Raw genomic sequence first — 19,125 nt, forward strand, 5'->3', positions numbered from 1 at the left:
TTTCAGAGAGTTAAAAACCAAACCTGCGTCCAGCAGGTGGAGCATGTACGTTACCACGTTGGAAGGAGTGCAATCAACTGGGTTGATTTGTTTATTCTGGCACCAAATAACGAATCTCTTCCACTTGTCAAAGTAACAGTGCCTTGTGTTTGGTTTCCTGGATTCTTTTAGGATGTCCATACACCTCTGTGGTAAATTGAGATGCCCAAACTCTATGACCTCAGGAGCCATGCTGCCAGGTTCATTGAGTTGGGTTCCTGGTGCACTGTTTGACCTTGTTGCTGGGACAGTAGGTTGTACCAGGCTGGGAGTTTGATGGGCTCGCACAACGCCATCCTGCGTAGGTGTGGAAACCATGGTTGTCTCGCCCACATGGGAGCAACTAGGATGAGCGTCATCGATTCCTTGTTCATCTTGTACACCACCTTCCTGATGAGGAGTTGGTGGAAAAGCGTACGCAAACATCCCTGACCAGTTCATCCACAGGGCGTTCCCTTGGGAGTCTGGCTGGGGGAACCTGGATGCAAATCCTGGGCATTGTTTGTTTTCGCTTGTGGCGAATAGGTCTATAGTGGGGAAACCCCACTGAGAGAAGAGATCTTCTACGATCTCTCTGTGAAGGACCCATTCGTGTTCTTCTGGGAGGGAGTCTCTGCTTAGGGCATCCGCTAGGGAATTGAGCTCCCCTGGAACATGTTGTGCTGATAGGAAGATGTTCCGTCTGAGTGCCCATATCCAGATTTTCTGGGCAAGCTTGGACAGATTTGGCGAACGAGTCCCTCCTTGTTTGTTCAGATAGAACATGGCTGTCGTGCTGTCCGTCCGGATCTGCACCGACAAGTTTAGTAGATGGGGCTCGAACGCCCGAAGCGCTCGGAATACTGCCAGAAGCTCTAGCAGGTTGATGTGGTTCTTGGCTACTGAGTGAGACCAGAGACCCTGAGCTCTGTGGTGGAGATGGTGAGCTCCCCACCCAGTCAGGCAAGCATCTGTAGTTACCACTGCTTGTACTTCGGGATCGTAGAAGGGTTTTCCCCTTGCGAGATTCTCTTTTGTCCACCAGTGTAAGCTCTGTATGAGTGTTGGCGAAACGACCACTAGATCGTCCCACTGACCACTTGCCTGAGACCATTGTTTCGCCAACCATTCCTGCATGGGACGTATGCGCAGACGCGCGTGGGGGACCAGGTAAATGCATGACGCCATCATGCCCAGTAACCGCATTGCTTTGCGTACCGTTATTTGTTGACCTGACTGATAATGTGGAATTTGCAGTAGTATATTCCGAATTCTCTCTTCCGAGGGGGAAGGTCAACCCTTTCTGAGTATCTAGGATTGCTCCTAGGAACTGTTTTGAGGTGCTTGGCACCAGACTTGACTTCTTCTCGTTGATAGAGAAGCCTAATTCGTGGAGGAGGTCGATAGTCCTCTGAATGTTTGACCTGCAAATTCTTGGGGTTTCCCCCGTTATGAGCCAGTCGTCCAGATTAGGGTACACTGGGATTGCCTCCCTGCGTAGGTGTGCAGCTGCCACCGCCAGTACCTTGGTGAATACCCTTGGTGCTGAAGCTATCCCGAAGGGCAGTACCTTGAATTGGTAGTGGCGACTGTCCACTTTGAAGCGCAAGTATTTTTTGTGCGCTGGGAGCATGGAAATATGAAAATAAGCATCTTTCATATCCAAGGTTGCCATGTAGTCCCCCTTTTTTAGGAGGGGGATTACCTCTTGTAGCGTGGTCATACGGAATTTTTGGGGCTTGACATACTTGTTGGCAGGCCGTAGGTCCAATACTGGGTGCATTGTCAAATCTTTCTTTGGCACAAGGAAGTAAGTTGAATAGATACCCTTGTTTACCTGGTGTCCTGGGACGAGTTCTATCGCGTCCTTTTCTAGCAGAATGGCGATCTCCTCGAGAAGGATCTTCTGATGTTCTAAGGAGTGTATTCTTTGTCGTGGAGGGTGGTTCCGGGGACGCTGCAGTAATTCTATACAATATCCTGTGGACACTGTTGACAGCACCCATCTGTCTGAGGTGATCCCTTCCCAAGCCTGGGTGAAGTTGGAAATGCGTCCCCCTACTGGGGTTGCGTGAGAAGGGACCCTGAACTGAGCGTCACTGCTTTGGCGGAGGCGTGCCACCTCCCTTGTTGGGGCTGCCTCTGCCTCTTCCACGACCTCTCTTGTTACCCTTGCTGTAACTTTGGGTAGACTGCTGGTTGTTGTTCCATTGTGTACCCTGTCCTTGGGCATAGTTGCCTCTTTGTGAATTTTGGCCGCGTGGGCGACGAAAATTACTGTTCCCCCTCTGGTTCGGGGGTTTGTTGGTAAGCTGGCCAAGGGATTTGAGAGTCTCATACTCGTCCTTGGCATTCTTAAGTGCGTCTTCGACCGCTTTCCCAAACAATAGATCGGGTTCCACCGGCTTGTCTATTAATGAAGCCTGTGTTTCTGTTTTGAACCCCGACTGCCGTAACCACGCATGTCTCTTGATAACAGTACCTTCCGCTATCAATCTTCCTGCGTTGTCCGCGGCGTCGAAAGTTGCTTTTAATATGCAACCAGACACGGCTCTCCCTTCTGCCGAGATCCGAGCCAACTGGCCCTTTAACGGTTCAGGAGTAGAGGCTATGAGCGCCGCGACCTCTTCCCATTGATGGCAGTTGTAACTTGCCAACAGGGTGGTGGAGTTTGCAATCCTTGCTTGGTAGGCGGACGTTGAGGCTACCTTCCTGCCAAACCCATACAGTTTTTTGCTCTCCTTGTCGGGAGGAGCTTCCGACGACGATAAGGGTGTCCCAGCCCTCTTCCGAGTGTTGGTAACCACTAGGGAGTCTGGTTTAAGATGTCTTCTTATATAAAGAGGGTCAGACTGGGCTGCCCGAAAAAGTTTTTCGACTCTGGGGTTGACGGCTCTGGTGAGGTTAGGATTCACCAGGGATGGATCTATTCTACGTTGGATGGATTTAAGGATAGGGATGGTCTGAGCGACCGGCCTCCTCTCTCCCACCAACTCTTCTGCGAAGTCCCTTTCCTCCTGTACACCGTGGGTGTCGATGTGAAAATGTTCTGCTGCGCGAGCGAGAACTTCATTAAGGAGGGGCTGGTTATCAACTGGCGAGTCGGTAACTGGGGCTTCGCTCTCTACCGGGGAATCTACTCTGTAAATTTCCTGCTCATCTTCTACCTCCTCCAGGTCCTCATCATCCGCATAGTATTCAGTCCCGGTTTGTTCCTCCATAATGTTAAACTCCTGGTCCCCTTCAGGGAAAGGCTGTCCTTGGTATCTGGGGTGTGGAGTAGAGTATGGAGTAGAGTAAGGCTGCACCTCGAAGGGTTCAGGTCTTTCGAACCGGGTCTTTTTACTTAGGGGGATAGGATCAGAGGAGCCTGAGGGTGTGGCCCCTTTAGGGTCATACGAAAGGAAATGTTCTGGGTTTTTGTCATAAAAATCAGCCAAGGAATACATCCTTGACATGACCCTGTCTATGTCTTCACTGGACCATTCTTTGGAACAGGGTATGACTTTAGTAGGCAACTTAGGGGACTTATCAAGGGTACCCTTGCTGGATGTTGATGTCCCAGTAGATTTGTGTTGGTCTGTCTGCTTAGGGAGGAAGGATGGTCTTACAGGAGTGGAAGGCTGTGCTTTCCGCTGTTTCCCCCCCTCCCCGTGCGTGGAAAAATGTTTTCCCTGCCCCTTGGAGGCCCCAGAGACTTTCGACGCCTGGCGTTGAGGGTCGGGAGAGGTATCTGTGTGTTTCGAGCGTGGGGCCTCGCTGGTGTTAACTGCGGCCTCGGTCTCCTGGAGCGCGGCCTGGGGGTGGAAGTCGTCTTCGTCTTCCGACGATCGAACTTCCGTTAATCTAGGGAGTGAGGCACTCTTGGCAAGAGTGGATGATTGCCTTGCGTCATGAGGCGATCTCGATCGAGAGCGCCCAGAGGACACCGAGTCGGACCGTTCTATCTGTGCCTCTTTCCGAGAAGTCGACGTCGTCGAGGTTCGGTTGGACTTAGTGTGCTTAGTGTGTGTAGGGTGTGTAGCGCTTGCGTCGCCGGGGGTCTTCCCCATAGCCGCCCTGCCGGACAACCTTCCGAGGTCGGGGACCTGCGCTCGGCAGTCTTTCGACGCCGTAATGCCCTCGCCGTCCGAAAGTACGGCGTCGCTGCCATCGCTGAAGGCGCCCTCCGCTGCCATGGCCGCCTGCCTGGCGTGGTGGGCCTAACGCTTTGTCGAACGGTCCTTAAGTGTCTTAGGCTTAAACCTACTACACGCTCTGCAGTTCGCTTCGGGGTGGTCCCTCGGCAAGCAGAGATTGCACGTGGCGTGCCTGTCGACCTAAGGGTATTTGCGGTTGCACTTGGGGCAGAATTGGAAAGGGGTAGCCTCCATACGCACCTTGAGGCAGCGGGCTGGTAAGTGTAGGAAATATATAAGGTGTACCTATATACCAAGAGTGAAGAGAATGTACCACCCCCCACTCTCCCTACTTGCAGGGCCGAGGTCAGCGTCCTACTAGGCCCGGGCCGAGGCCAGCGGCCTTCCGAGGCCCAGATCCGTCGTGCAGCAGCCGACGGTCGATGTCTTCTCCAGCCGTCGTCGAGGGTCGACGTTGGGGTGGGGAAGGATGTCAATAAATAATTTTAAACTTCAATAATTAGCAAAAGTATGGCTAAGGCCAGGGGACTCCGCAAGATGCTTCCGACCAGTATGGCGGAAAAAACCAATCTGAGGATCCTAGACGCGTGAGGGATCTTGGGTACAGTGGACGTCACACTAGAGATAGTATTACTGGCACGCCTGTGTCGACGCCCATTTTCGAGTTTCGAAAAACAAACTGTAATACTCCGCAGCTTCCACTAGATGTCGGCCTATGCACAGCATGTGATCTAAGCAGATTCCACAAGCCTCAGATATATATATATATATATATATATATATATATATATATATATATATATATGGACAGCGTCCCACTGCACTAGGCATGCTTGCTTCAATCTAATTACTGCTTCCACATATTTTTTTGTCTACGCTTGCCTCCCTCTCCGCTATCAGCAATTTCCCCTCTATTTTTTTCCAGGTCAACAATAATGGCCTTTTGCACTACCCCTGACTGATATCATTTCACCTCGGATAACCACCTTGTATGGTTCCCAGACCGTGCCCACCTTTTGCACGCTTTCTTCATTAGTTGCAATGAAGTCAACAGTCCTTTTCCGAACGTGCTTGGCGAATGCCCAGTCTAGTAGCGAATCGCTTCTCAACCTCTATGTGGGTATGGGTGGTCTAGGGGCAAATACACACCATTTTGCTGTGATTCAGGAATGGTCCGACAGGATTCTAACTAAATATTCTACCTCTGTAAATTCAGTCGCATGCTCCTCCGCCATAAACAGGTAGTCTATTCTCCTGTGGACTTTATGCGGGGCAGAGTAATGAAAGTATTCCCTGACCTCGCCTTGTTGTACTCTCCATATAGCTCAACTGAAAGTGATTAAAAAGTGTCAACACTTGGCTGGGGGGATGGTAGTTTGTATTTGGAATCAGATCGGTCCACGTTGGGGTCAAGTGTACAATTAAAATACCCACCCCATATCAAGGTTCCATGTAAGGTCCAAGTCTAGCGTACAATGATCTAAAAAAAACTGGCATCATGATTTGGTGCATAGGTGTTAATACATATTTCACGATTCTCCATCATCCCATGTATTACGTCCATTCTACCTTTGTTGCCAGTACTTTAAGCGGTATCGCTGGGTCTACCTAAATGAGGACCCCTGTCGCATATGCGGAGCAGGTGGAGCCCACCATCACCCCTCCCCACGCACCAGACAGACTTTAGCTTTTTCGCATCCAAGTGCGTCTCTTGCAGTAACACTGTGCCCACTTTATTACGCTCGATATACATATGTTCTCTTTTGCGCTTTACATAGTTAAGCGCACTGACATTCCGTGTCATGATTTTAATCGCCTCAGCCATTACATTTACATATTCGTGGTACTACTGGGGTCATCAGTCCAAAACCGGATAGTGAAGGTATGCTATGTTCTTCCACTCATGCCAGGCCACCCTTCCCTCCCCCTGAACTAACTCCAAACCAAACAACTTGTTTAGCTGTGCTAGGCATGCTAGGACTTCCCCGTTTCTGCTCCATTCACCCAGGCGGTAGCCTAGTCTACTGGTGCCCAACGGGCGGGCTCTGCATAGTAACCCTAAAGAAAACATCTCTACGTGGGAGTAGAGGGTCTGCTCTTAGCGTTCCCTCTACTGGGTTTGTGGGTACACTGACCTGCTGCTATTCCGTTACGTAGTAAATAGCTTCCATACTTCTTACAAGCAATGCTCGCAACGTAGTCTAAACGTTTCTAACTCCTGAATGCGTATCCGTAATTCTACAGTTGGCTTCTGGCAAAACGCACTGTCTCTATAGCTCCCGTTTACATTAGTTGACTGTTCGGCAGTCTCTGGTATCTGAGCGCGGTCCATCCAATCTTGTGCCTCCATCAGTGTCTCGAAGAATAGTACTTTGCCATTGCGGAGTACCTTCAGCTTTGCCGGGTATATCAACATGTACTTTAGGCCTGCCTTGCTTTCACTGTGATATATTAAGCTTGCCCCTTTTGTACCTGGAAGGTGTAGTCTGGATATACTGACATCTTTGATGATGCCCTTTGAATTATCCCTCCAGCACTGGAGAAGGCAAGGATTTTCTCCCAGTCTTTATAGTTGAGAACTTTAGCTATCACAGGTCTGGGCGGCGCGCCAGATGGTGGCCTTCTGATTAGGGAACAATGCTCTATCGTAAATCCCTGCGTAAGTTCGTCCACTCTTATCTCCTGCAGAAACAAGTTTCCAATGTATGTGGTAGGGTCAGACCCTCCCGCTCCTTCAGGCAATCCTACAATCCTTTTATTGTTTCGTCTAGCTTTACCTTCTAAATTATCTTCCAGCACCTTAACTTTCTGCATAAGGATATCGATATGCTTCGCTGTCTGCACTCTTTGCGTTTTCTTTGACTTGCGCTTCCAGTTTCCCTATGTCTCCATGGTCGCCCTCTTGCCGGATGGCTGGTCACTTCGTAAAGGTCTCCATCGTGGTCTGCTTGTTCCTAGATTTATTTCCTTTGGTAGCCATTATGCGCTGCCTCTTTAGCCCTAGTGAGACCACTGCCGTCTAGCGCTTCCTCAGGGATCCTTTCTTCTGTAATCCTGTGTGATCTGCCCCGCCGTGCCAGCTCACTTGCCTTTTTGTTTATAGTTGCGTTGAGGTCACCGAGGCCAGATCAACCTTTCCTAGGTTGCGATTATGGATGTGGTGGTACGCATGTTTGCTGTTGGGCCCAGTTGTGGGGGCCTATTTTGTGATCTCCCGTCCTCAGCGCTGCGTCATTGCTGGGAACTGTTCCGTTTGTGCCAGTTGTGCCACTATCGGTGCACCATATTTGCAAGTCTTGCAAAGTGCCTCTTTTGTGACACTTCCATGCTCAGGGACTTTGGCTCATTCTTCGCTTAAGTGCTGCCTCTGTGTGACTCCTGGTGGCCACGGCTGGGGCATGCAAACACCGGCGCGCTGTTAACTTAAAGGGACTTTGTACCAGTGAATGAGAACAGTCAGTACCCTCAGGAGGTGTTGTCCACTCTTTCTTTGGCACTTCTATATCACAGGACCCCTTGGAAGGCGTCAACTCCGCTGGTTTCCTTTTCGTGCGCTTTTGCATCACTGTGTTGTGTTGCCTTGTCTACCTCCGATGTTGCGTCATCGGTTTATGGGCCATTGGTCTTCCCTCTGAAAGCTTTAGTGTTCTCGGCTTTCGCCAACGTATCCTTTTGTGTTCTGCTTTTCATGCGGTTCCTTTTGGCCGGAGTTGAGGCCCACGTGCATGTACCAGTTACTTATATCTCACTCTCAAGTTCCTTCGGTTATCTAAGAAATATTTGCTCCTCTGGGGGGTGTTGACCCTTCTGGCGTAATTTCTGTAGAATTTCTGCCGCCCCGCAGGGCTACACCCAGTCAACAATTATGTTGCTTCTATTTGTCAAAGGCCCTGTGGCGTGTGTTCTCTTAGGGTCTTCTGTGTGCGGGGGCACTCTGACGCCCAGTTCATGTGCCGCTCTTATGGGTGTCACGCGGTTGAGACTGGAGCCTTCCAGCCTCGGCACGTTATCCTTTCCATGCTGTGTGGGCTACTGGGAAGTCAAAGTGATCGCCCCTCTGGGAAGCAGAGGTTTATTCTCATAGGGGCCTTGTGCAGCCCCAGTGCCGCGCTGCACAGGAGCACTAGGGGTGGCTGGAGGGAGCCCTGTCAGTTTATTTATATGTCCAGCAACGTTTGTGCAGCCCTTCCAACCCCCCCCTCTCCCCTGACTCCTTACCGCAGATGTAATGTCCGTGGTCTGCCTAGCTGGCAGCTCCTCTCCTACCTCCCAGTCTGTGGCTCCCACAGCTTTGCCCTGGGGAAGTCTTTCGTTGGGTCTGCTCACCATCCCGCTGTATGTAATGCCTACGGCCGCAGTCTAGGGTAATGGACGTTCTTGCCAGGTTACTGTTGTCTTCCCTCCATGCCTGCAGCCACCGTTTGGTCGGTTGCGCGTCTGCCACGCCTCGGTGTCCCGTTTCTTCTAGCCACCAGTCCTTTGTCTTTCTGATAGCCGCGTATAGTGGCCTTCCGTTAGCTTCGTTCCTCCACCAGTCAACTTTGCTCCTCTCCCAGTGTCTAGCAAACATTGGATGCACCCACTTGTTTCAGCAGCTCTGCAACTCGCTTTCGTTGGTGTCTTCCATCTTGGTGCACTCCGGGGTAATTCGGATTCGCCTTACACCTCAGCCATCTTTTTGTCACGCGCAGCTCCTCTTCAATACAGCCTTTCTCCTGCTGCGAGAGCTTGTGGTGCCCCTCCGGAGCCATAAGCCTCTCCAAGGTTTCAAGCAGCTGCTATCTAGTTTTAAGTTGTTGTCTAGTTATCAAGCTAGCGTATGAAGCTTCTCATTATGCGGATCGACAAGAGCCTCCAGTGAGCACGTCTGCCTGCCACGCCCCTCAAGGCTCAAAGTTATTTGCATCGAAAGATGCATTTGAAATGACCCATCTGGTGTTCCCAAAAAGGAGTACAACTGGAAGGGGACTACTCTACGAAGAATACTTTTCAGTTGGGTGGGGTGCAAGTAGTGGAGTATCAGCAGGAGATGTGTGTGGAAAAGCAGCCTTCACCTCCCTTAGAACGCAGATCAAAATCACTAGATTCAACTTGGTAACTGACCGGCTAGCTTCCCTGCACTAGGTCTGAATGCTCCTTTATATCACGCCAAAGCAGAGTAAACTGTACAAAGGTATACTTGCTTGGCAACACGTGGCCTGGGTAGTGTAAAGTAGCTGCTGGTGTCAAGCTAAATAGGCCTTAGTATTTCCTGTGCAAGTATTTCCTTTCAGAACCTACTCCGGTGCAGGGTCCCGAGAAACCAATGTAAATATGCAACCAGATTACAGCTTTGTGAGCAAACTCTAAAAGAGTCGAATGACTGCACAATCAGGCTTAGATTAAAGGTTGTAGACCTGATGTGAGGTACAGTAAACAATTAAGTCTGTTAAAGGTACACATAGATGAATACACAAATCTACTTTCTATGAAACACAATGTTGCATTAAGATCACCACATTACTATGGGAAGGAAAATCACCATTAAACATGTACATTCCCAATTTGTTAACACCAACATAAGTTACCAACCACTTCAGTGTTTAACAGTTCGACTTCGCACTATACGCCGTAAGCTATCCGGAGAGGTGGGAGAAAACGTTATTAAAGGCACAAGCTTTCAAATGACGAGTACACTAGCACACACAAGAGCAATGCTTTAGATGCCGATCCCTACACTTCAGTCTCATTACAGGAAGGAGCCTTATCAAACAGGTTTTTGAAGAACTTCACTTTAGAAAGTTCCTAGTTAGTTCTGCAGTTATGGTTATGGAGAGGAAGACAGTCCAGGCACTACGTGACTGTAAAGAGGACTCCTGACCCAGGCTCCATAGTCTATGTCCGATAAGGTAGCTACGTTTAAATTAGGACCTTACTCCCAATGCCAGCGACAGCGGATATGGGCGCTTAAAGAGTAATTCTCGATCCACTATCTGAAACCTGCAAAACCAACATCTGGAAACATGGAATCTCTGGGGATAACCAGACTCATTGTAAACTTGCTTAAGGCTCACAGGCTGTGGGTTCAGGGATTCCACTGCTGGTTCGGCCAAGCCTTTGAGTAACTCCAGGCCAGGGAGAAGACTTCTGAATTTCAGTACAAGCGAGGCAGACGGAACCTACAGGAGCAGCAGACATTGAGAGTGAGCCACTTCATGGTCTGCAGGGTCTTGGGAGCGGTGCAATCAGACTTCGGGAGACTTTCCTCATGGTGAGAGACTGCAGAAGATTGGCACGGTCACAGCAGAGCAACGAAGATGCCAGAAAAAGCGGCAGAAGGTGCCCATGCAACAGTGCAGTCCAGTTAATTCCCAGGCAGGTGAGCAGGGTAAACAATTGGTTGGTCTCACCAGTCCAGAGGAGGAAGGCACCCGATTCAAGTCTTAAATGTCTACTGAAAGGCAGGGGTACGGTACACTGTATCCGACTTTGCCAATGCTGGTCGCTGCAGCAGTCCTCTAGTGGTAGTTTAGCATCAGGTACTTGGATCTTGTGGTTGAATCAAATGGCTCCAATTTCTTGTTAGGACAGTTTTTCTCAAGTCCACCCATGTAAGTGTTGGAAGAATTAGTGCAGTCCAACTGGTGTGGAACTACGCAAGACTTATCTCTTGGTATTAGGTAACCCACTTTTTAATAAAGGCCTGTACTACACAAGTTGGTAGTGGGAGCGGCCAGGCTTATCTAAAGAGTGGTAATGTGAGCTGTAGAGATGTACAATGAAATCAGTAAATACAGGTATAAAATAAACACTTAAGTTAATATTTATTTATTTTGGCATTTGTAATGCGCACATAACCCAGTGGCATCTAGGCACAGAACCTTAAGAGATGGTTACATGAGAGAAGCTTGAAGTATTACAGTTACACTAGGCATGTTACAAGTTTGCAGTTACACTAGGTATGTTGTACATGCTTACATAATACAAAAATGTATAAACAGATATTTAAAGCATTCTTTAAAAAGCAGTAACTAGCAGTAACATTAATAGGATTCAATTAAAAAAAGTGAACAATGAAGCAGTTGAGTAATTCAATTATATGTTACACATTTTCCAGCACCAAGTGTGATGCCATTTGAGGTCAGTATGCCACTTGTTTTTGTATCACCTTTGCATTATTAATAGGAAGGTAAGGTTAGGGTTAGATCAGAACAGACTGGTATTCAATAAAAACAGTTATTCTCCCAATGGGATGCAAGTGGTCTTTTATCCCAGCAATAATAGTGTTCACCAATTAAGACCTGTAATTGAACAAGCACTGCCAAAGCCAGTAGGTTCAGAAGGGGGGCTTTAGGGAGCCAGGATAGCCAAAGTCAATGGGCAAATTCAAAGTTCTGATGCTCCATTCTTATAGAAAATCACAGCAACTCAAGGAGGAGTCACCTTGAAGAAGCACAATTTAAAAGGCCAGTGCAAGTGAGTTGAGGTAAACTCGAAATAGCACCCCAAATGACAAAAGGATAATGTACCGCAAGCCCCACAGTACCTGTGCACTGAAGAATTTGTTCCAGCTAGATGCCTTCTGGTTACAGTGCAGCAGACCCTTGTTCCTGGTCCTTGGTCGTGGTGACGAAAAGGCAGGATGTCTGGCTGGGTCCTGTGGCAGCACGAGAGTACACAGCAGCAATGGATTCCTCAGGATTCAGCGGCTTTGTGGTTTTGGGGTCTTTTTCCTCAACGGCAAAGAAGAATGAACAGCTCTGGTTAGAAGTTCCTTGATCCCTCGGTCCTGGGCTTTGGACACAGATTTCCGGCTTTTGTAGGGTCCCCTGGATGCCCACAAAGTTTGCCGGATTCGCACTTAAGACAATGCACACAGATGGTGAAGGGACCCTGGGTATTGGGATTCTGCAGTCTTGGAAAGTCTCAGAAAGTCTGGGGTTGCACCAAAATAGAGTTTATCTTGAGGCTAGTTGGTCCCACCAGCCGAAGGGAGGAAGTCGTCCAGCACGGGTCTTCCCTGTCGATTCAAAAATGGGGTCAGCACAGCTGTAGGGCTTCATCGGGCACTTTGCGGTCCAGGAGAGTGCTGCTGGTGCCTTCCATCATCTTCTGCTTCGGATGTTGTTCTCTGGTGGTGTACTGCTTCTAGTCCTAAAAAACCCAGGAGAAACTAACAAGAAATGGCGAAAAAAGACCAGGGACATTTTGAGAAAATGGTCAGCCTTGGGTGCAGCACTACAGCTGGGGTATCAGCCTGCAGGTAATTATCACTAGGTAGTAAAAATTAAGCCACTACCAACAGCCATTTAAGTGAGCTAGTGAGCGACGAAACAAAATGTTACATGAGGAATGGGTTGAAGGAGTTACTATGCAACCCCCTAGCACTCCACATTGGGTGGTGTGTGCTGGACCCATAAAGTAAATTTAAAGTAAGACGGGGGTCATCTTACTATTCTTGGGAACAGTAGTTCACCCAAGAAAATGTAGTTAAACCACAAGGGAAGTCCAAAGGACTTCTCAGTGGCACTGCACAAAAGGTGTTGTGTGTCACAATTGCAAAAAGCAGATACCTATGGAGTTTACCAGACTCCATAAAACAGTAAGAAACACAGAAAGTCTTAGTCAGGAAAACATGAGTGAGCAAAAGAAGTCCCACTCACTCATGAGTAAAAATTTAAAAGCCCAGAGTCCAGCAAAGCGCCGAGGGTCTCTAAGGTTAAAGGGAATTGGCACAGAAATGTAAATTCTCCCCAACAGTCTCACAGCGAATTGGTTGGTATTTGGAGTGGACCAATTATAGCCCCCTCTTCAGAGGGAACAAGAGGGGGAGACGGATTTGCTTTTATGAAGTACTTTTTTCTTTATCGGTTTAAAAAATATATATATCTTTAGTGTGCTTGATTATTCATTCTTCAGTTCTAGGGTCATCGTTTGGTACCAATAAAATTGCAAACCAAGCCCTTTGGCCCGAGCATCTCAAACTTATGAGGGTGTTTGGGAATGTTTTATAAAGTCCAACCAAGGACTTCATAAAACCATATATCTGAGGCAGTACATAAGCTCCACTCCGTGCATAAGGCTGTACCACGTGAGAATGTTTTGGTAGCATGGTCAGAGCAGCCAGGCTATATTAGGAGGGAGAGGGCTGTAGCTTGGTACACAGAAATTGTAGCATACATGCAGTCCAAAGACACTATGTATTGTAAAAAGAAAGTGTTTATTTAAATACTTACAGAAGATTTATCTTGGTATAATTGTAAGTACTATAACATATATACACACACAATTACAAAAAAACCAACTCAGTACTGTGAGAAACCGGAAGGTATTCTCTCATTTAGACCTCTTGAGTCCCTTATTCTGGTGGCCAGGGACGGGCTGGCATTCTCAGATCCCAAACCTAGGGGTGGGCGAGTGAGGGATGATCACCTGGGTAGGGGAGCCTGGGGAAATATCCAAGGTGAGACGCAGTATTATGCCTAAGAAAGGGAGGAGGAAGACAAGCTTCCTGAATTTTTATAGGCTGCACCAACTCAACCTCCCTTTCACCTGAAAGATCTCCCTTACCTGAATCCCAGAAACTAGTCCGTATCTGATAGATACCCAATAGCCCAAACCCTATTGCACTCAAAACCCACAACTCCCAGAATCCTTGTTTTCCTGTTTTCCACGCAAATACTCCCCATCTTTCGTCTCCACGCTCTCCTGGTTTTCTTTCCAGCACTCGGTCTACTAGGACAAAGTACTACCGTTCCCACAATCCTCTGTTTATTTCAAGATAGTAAACCCGGTCATTCCCGACTATTCCACAAATCCTATCAGTTTCACCCTTCTAAGTGTATCAAACTCCCTGGTACAAACCCTATAATTCCCTTGAACACCCCCCCCCTTCCTGTCACGCAGAAAACTTGGAAACTATCTCCATCACAGAGAATTCTCATTTTTGTGCCAATTCCCTTCAACCTTAGAGACCCCCAGCTCTTTTCCTGGACTTTAGGACTTTTTACCTTTGAGTGAGTGAGCCCCTTTTCTCACGCTTTCATGTGTTTTGAACGGATTTGGATTTTATGTTCGAGTCTGACAAACTCCATAGGCATCTACTTTTTGTATGGCGACAGCACCCTCAGTGCACTGTAAGACATCCTTTAGATTTCTTAAAAGGTTTAAATGCCTTTTCTTGTGGGAACTACTGTTCCCAAGAATAGTAAAGTTATTGACTACTTACCTTTTCTCTTTGTAGGTCCAGCACACACCATCTTATGTTGAGTGCTGGGGTGGGGGGGTTACTTGGTGTTAGGCAAGAATTGCTGGAGTAACCCTTGGGGAGACTACACAACCCTTGTCCTCTTGGTATTAGACAACCCATCTATTGGTGTGTTCCTTAAGCGAGTGAGCAGCATGGAAAGTGAGAAGGGACTACATGTAGTCCCTTATCCCGTTCCATGGCAGCCATTTTCTTAGTTTACTTTTTTTTTTAAACTCTTTTCAATGGCCATCATGGAAAGGGAGAATGGACTTTGTATCCAGTTACATGGCAGCTATTTTTTTCCACCTCAGTTGCCCCGGTGCAATGTGCCTTAGTACCAATAGAAATAAGCTCCTCACTGGGTTATTACCGCATCAGATACTGCCCCGGGGCCTGTGTTAAGGCCCTCACCGTTAGGCAAAACTTGTATGCAGTACCCTTAAGGTGCACTACAACAATTCTGATTACAGGTAATAGGAAACTGAACCTTTGGTATAAGCTTGTACTACACAGTTTAGTAGCGCGTTGAGCAGCCATGCTCATCTCAAGAGGGGTCAATGTGAGCTGTAGGCGAGTTACAGATTCACAGTGCCAAGTATTCAAATAAACACTAGGTTTCTTGAATAAACAATTGTCAGTTAGAATAAGCCTTCTTCTGAAGGGAGCAACATAAAAAGTAACACAAATATATACTTCAATACTATACACTCTTAGTTTCTAAATCAGTAAAGACCCTTTTGGCATGACCCACAGGCACAACCTAAACCCTCAGGTGGCTTCAATAGCTAGGGTGCTGGGAACATTAACATCTTACTGTTTGCATTTAGAATACTGTTAGAAGTTGGTAAAAGGGAAAGGTTACTAGAACAAACAAGAGACCAAAAATATTCTTAAGCAGGCAAATACTTTTGGATCCAAGCAGTCATTCAGTATATCAGGCTAAGCCAAAGTCAATGGGCAAAGGTCTCCTACAGGATGAAGTACCTCTGGTAGGTAAGCAGAAAAGACTTTGCACAATGTTTTGAAGTCTTTGAAGAAAAGAAGAATCAAATGTAGGGTCACAAGCTGTGAGGTAGAAGATGCAAGCAACTCTACAATGAGAGGCAAGTTCTCTCAGACTTACAGTACATTTTGCATTGAAGAAAAAGGGCAGCAGATGACTTCTGTTCCTGAGCAGCTTTGCAGATTTCACTGTTCCTGGGCCTCAGTCGTTGGGACAAGAGGGAGGACTTCTGGGGACTCCTGCACTGCAATGGGACGGTCACAGCTCGCAACCGGCAATCTTTCCAACAAGTGGCACTTTGGTGTTTCAGCTGCTCACGACTACCGTAAATAGCAACACTGCGGTTCTTGGCTGTCAATATGGAGACTTTCCTTGCTTCTGGGGTCCCGCACTCTGCTGAGGGGGCTCAGGCTCGGTCAGTCCTGCTTCCTGGGAGCCCAGAGGATCTTCCTGGGGCTCTTGGCCAACTTAAAAGCAATGCACACAATTTGGTGTTCCTCTCCCTGGCGATTCGGTTTACAGTAGCAAACCAGCTCTGAGAAGGATGTCCAGGTGGCTTACTCTGAAGTTGATTGGTCCCACCAACTCAAGGGGAGAAGTTGTCCTTGCAGGGGCTTAACTGTCAATTCGAATTTGGAGTTTCAACACAGCAGCAGGGCTTTGCCGGGCAGACAAACGGTCCAGGAGTTGCAGCAGGCGTCTTCTTCAATTTCTTCTTCGGTTCCTTCGTCCAGTGGTGAACTTTGCCTTCCAAGCCAAAAGCCTTGCCTTTTATTCAGTTCTCTCCCATTCATTCCAGCCTAGCTGTCAGTCATCCAGCAGGGTGGCTGTCCTTGTCGGACAGCCAGCCGACCAATCACTAAAGAGTGCATTTGGGCCTCCTAGGAGACTAAGCACAGGGAGTTTCGTTCATCTCCCTCACTTCCAGCCCACCCCAGACATCCTGAAGCCAGAAGCGGGCTTCACTCGTGAATCCCGCCAAAGGCAAAGCGAACAATGGGACCAAACCTGGTTTGGCACGCAAAGTAAATCTCAAGAAGTACCTTTCCACAAAGAAATGGTGAAAAAAAAAAAAGAAAAAAAAAAAAAAAAAAGACGGGCCATTTTGACAAAAATGACACCCTTGGGTGCTTTACTGCAGCTGCAAACACAGCCCGCTGTAAAATCGTACTGTGGTAGTTAAAAGTAAACTACTGCCACCAGCCAGTCATCGAGGAAAGGGTAACATAAAATTGTTACATGAGAAGCTAGACAAAGGGGATACGGTTATAGGTCAAAGGATCGATTCAAAAGGATCGAATGGTCAAAGGATCGATTCAAAAGGACCTAAAACAAAAGGATCGAATTATTGTTTATTATTATTTTTTTTTTTTTACTTGTTGGGGGGGGGGGGGAGGGTGACCCCCAACCCCCGTTTTTTGGTAAAAAACACTTTACCTATATGAAAACCAAAAAAACAATATAATTAAAAAAAGAAATTCGATCCCTTTGTTTGACCGGACACCAGTGGATACTAGGTAACCCCTCCAGCACCCCATTGTAAAATAGGGTGTGCTGGGTGTAGAAAGTTACACATGTAAATCAAGTACATTTCGCTTTACTGCTTTGGGAAACCGTAGTTTATCCTAAACAAGGTATTTCAACCTTTGGGAAATCAGCAGGATTTCCCTGTGCCACTGCACTGAAGGTGCTGTGTGACACAATGTAAAAGATGATGCCTATGGAGTTTGTCAGGCTCCATAACCAAAAGAAAAAGAAGTTCAGAAATTACACTAAAATACATGAGCGAGTGGGGAAAAAAAAAAAAAGGGTCTCAATCTCTCCAAGTTAATAAAATCAAGTTCTCAAAATCCAGCAAAGTTGCTGGGGGTCTCTAAGGAGGAGGAGGGAATTAGCACATTTCTGAGAATTCTCCCTAACACTCGCGATGAGACCCAGAGCATTACCTGATGTGGTAATGACCTTGCCCCATCTCAGGGCTTATTGCTTAAGTAGGAAACCAAGTTGAGCTGTCTCCCCCGCACCAAGTGTTTCTGATATCGGATGTTACAATTATAAAAACCCTTGCAACTGGGACTAGTGGACTCCTGCAAAAAGATCCTAGAGTGAAAAAGAGTTTCCTCCAGCTACCACAGGAAGCAACTGCATGTGAAGATACTTAATACTAAAGTTGCGTGTAACATTTCTGGTTACCAAGCGGTAGAATGTATATGCTTACATATTACTTTGCTTGATCTTAACAAAGTTAAGTTATAACATCTGTATGGGCCTTTTAGTACTTCGCATTAAACATCTGATCCCTGAATAAGTGTGATAACAGTTAAATTGTAGCTTTTATAGTTCAGGTAAAATACCCAGGCTCTACCCAAGAGCCTGGAGAAATATCTTAACTGCAGTAACATCAAATTATAGATTTTCCCCTTTACTCCCCCAAAAAACGTCCCTTCATAGGAACGTTGGACAAGAATTTTAAAAGGTTCTGCAAATTAGCAATTCATTTTTCAATATCTAACTGCAACTGTACTATAATGTCTTTAAGCTGAATACAAATTTTTACCAAAAGTAATATTGGTACCTGTCTCATATCCCCTTGTGCCGTAAAGACAATGGCTTCTAGTCCGTCATCCGTATACTGAACTTTCTCCAACTCGACCACCGTCATCAGCCTTGCAAGAACCTGAGCATCAGTCAGCTTTGTATAGCGTAAAACTGCGCAGCGAGATTGGATGGGCTCTGAAAATGGAAATTAAAGTACATCAACATAGTGCTTGGTTGGCAACTGAAAAGCAGACTAGGAAACAATAGGCACTTGAGGCACAATAACCCCTTACTTCTTATTCCTCCAGGGTGTGGTTTAATAAGTCAACGTGTGGCTAGACACTCAAAATAAAGAATGGATTTTTCAGTTTTATGAAAAGGGAGACATGAGATAAGGAAATCAAAAGGGGGCTGCACATTAATGTGTAGTTGTCAGTACTAGGTAACACATTTACCCTCAACTGCAGGGCGGGTTCATAACCCAGCTGCACCTTGTACTTTCCCGTTAAGGGGTTAACACTGGTAAGAGATGCAGCTTGTTTGGTAGATGTTTAATTTCTATGCCAAATCTCCTTCACCTGTGTTAGGCAAGATTGTATGCAGTACCCTTTGGGTGCACTACAACAACGCTGACCTCCTGGTATTGGAACCCAACCTTTGGTAGAAGTCTGTACTACACAGGTTGGTAGGATGTTGAGTAGCCAGGCTTACCTCAAGATGGGTCAGTGTGAGCAGTAGGGGAGTTACACAGAGATTCACAGTGACAAGTATTCAAATAAACTTAAACAAAAGGTTTCTTGATTAAACAATTATTAATTTAAAAGTCAGTTTGAGTAAGCCTTCTTCAGAAGGGGGCAATATGATAGGAACACAAATACACTCCAAAATACACCTAGTTTCTCTAAACCAGCAAGTACCCATTTGGGATGGCATACAGACACTTCCTACACCCTCGGGTGACTTAAATAGCTAGGACACTGGACATTATATCACTGTAGCATTTGTGGCAGTACTTAAGAGTATGCCAAAGAAAAGGATTAGACTAAAGCAAGAGATCTCACAAATATTCTGAAGCAGGTAAGTACTTTTGGTAACCCCCAATGCAAAGTAAGTGAACCCCTTCCAGGAAGGAAGGCAAAAACACAGTCAGAGGGAGTCATTCAGGGAGCCAGGCCAAGCCAAAGTGAATAGGACAAAAG

At 46.9% G+C, this 19,125-nt stretch overlaps 1 protein-coding gene across 1 annotated transcript in view; it reads right to left on the reverse strand.

The window, feature by feature from the left end:
* The window catches only part of RFC2 (replication factor C subunit 2), a 183,827-nt gene that overhangs the window by 32,600 nt on the left and 132,102 nt on the right, over window positions 1-19,125 (reverse strand). Inside the window, exon 7 of the mRNA XM_069614736.1 lies at window positions 17,964-18,121. Coding sequence (XP_069470837.1) covers window positions 17,964-18,121 — 158 coding nt within the window. The remainder of the gene's footprint in view (window positions 1-17,963; window positions 18,122-19,125) is intronic.

Source organism: Ambystoma mexicanum, chromosome 9, assembly GCF_040938575.1.
Source record: "Ambystoma mexicanum isolate Mex_15411 chromosome 9, UKY_AmexF1_1, whole genome shotgun sequence".
Taxonomy (NCBI): domain Eukaryota; kingdom Metazoa; phylum Chordata; class Amphibia; order Caudata; family Ambystomatidae; genus Ambystoma; species Ambystoma mexicanum.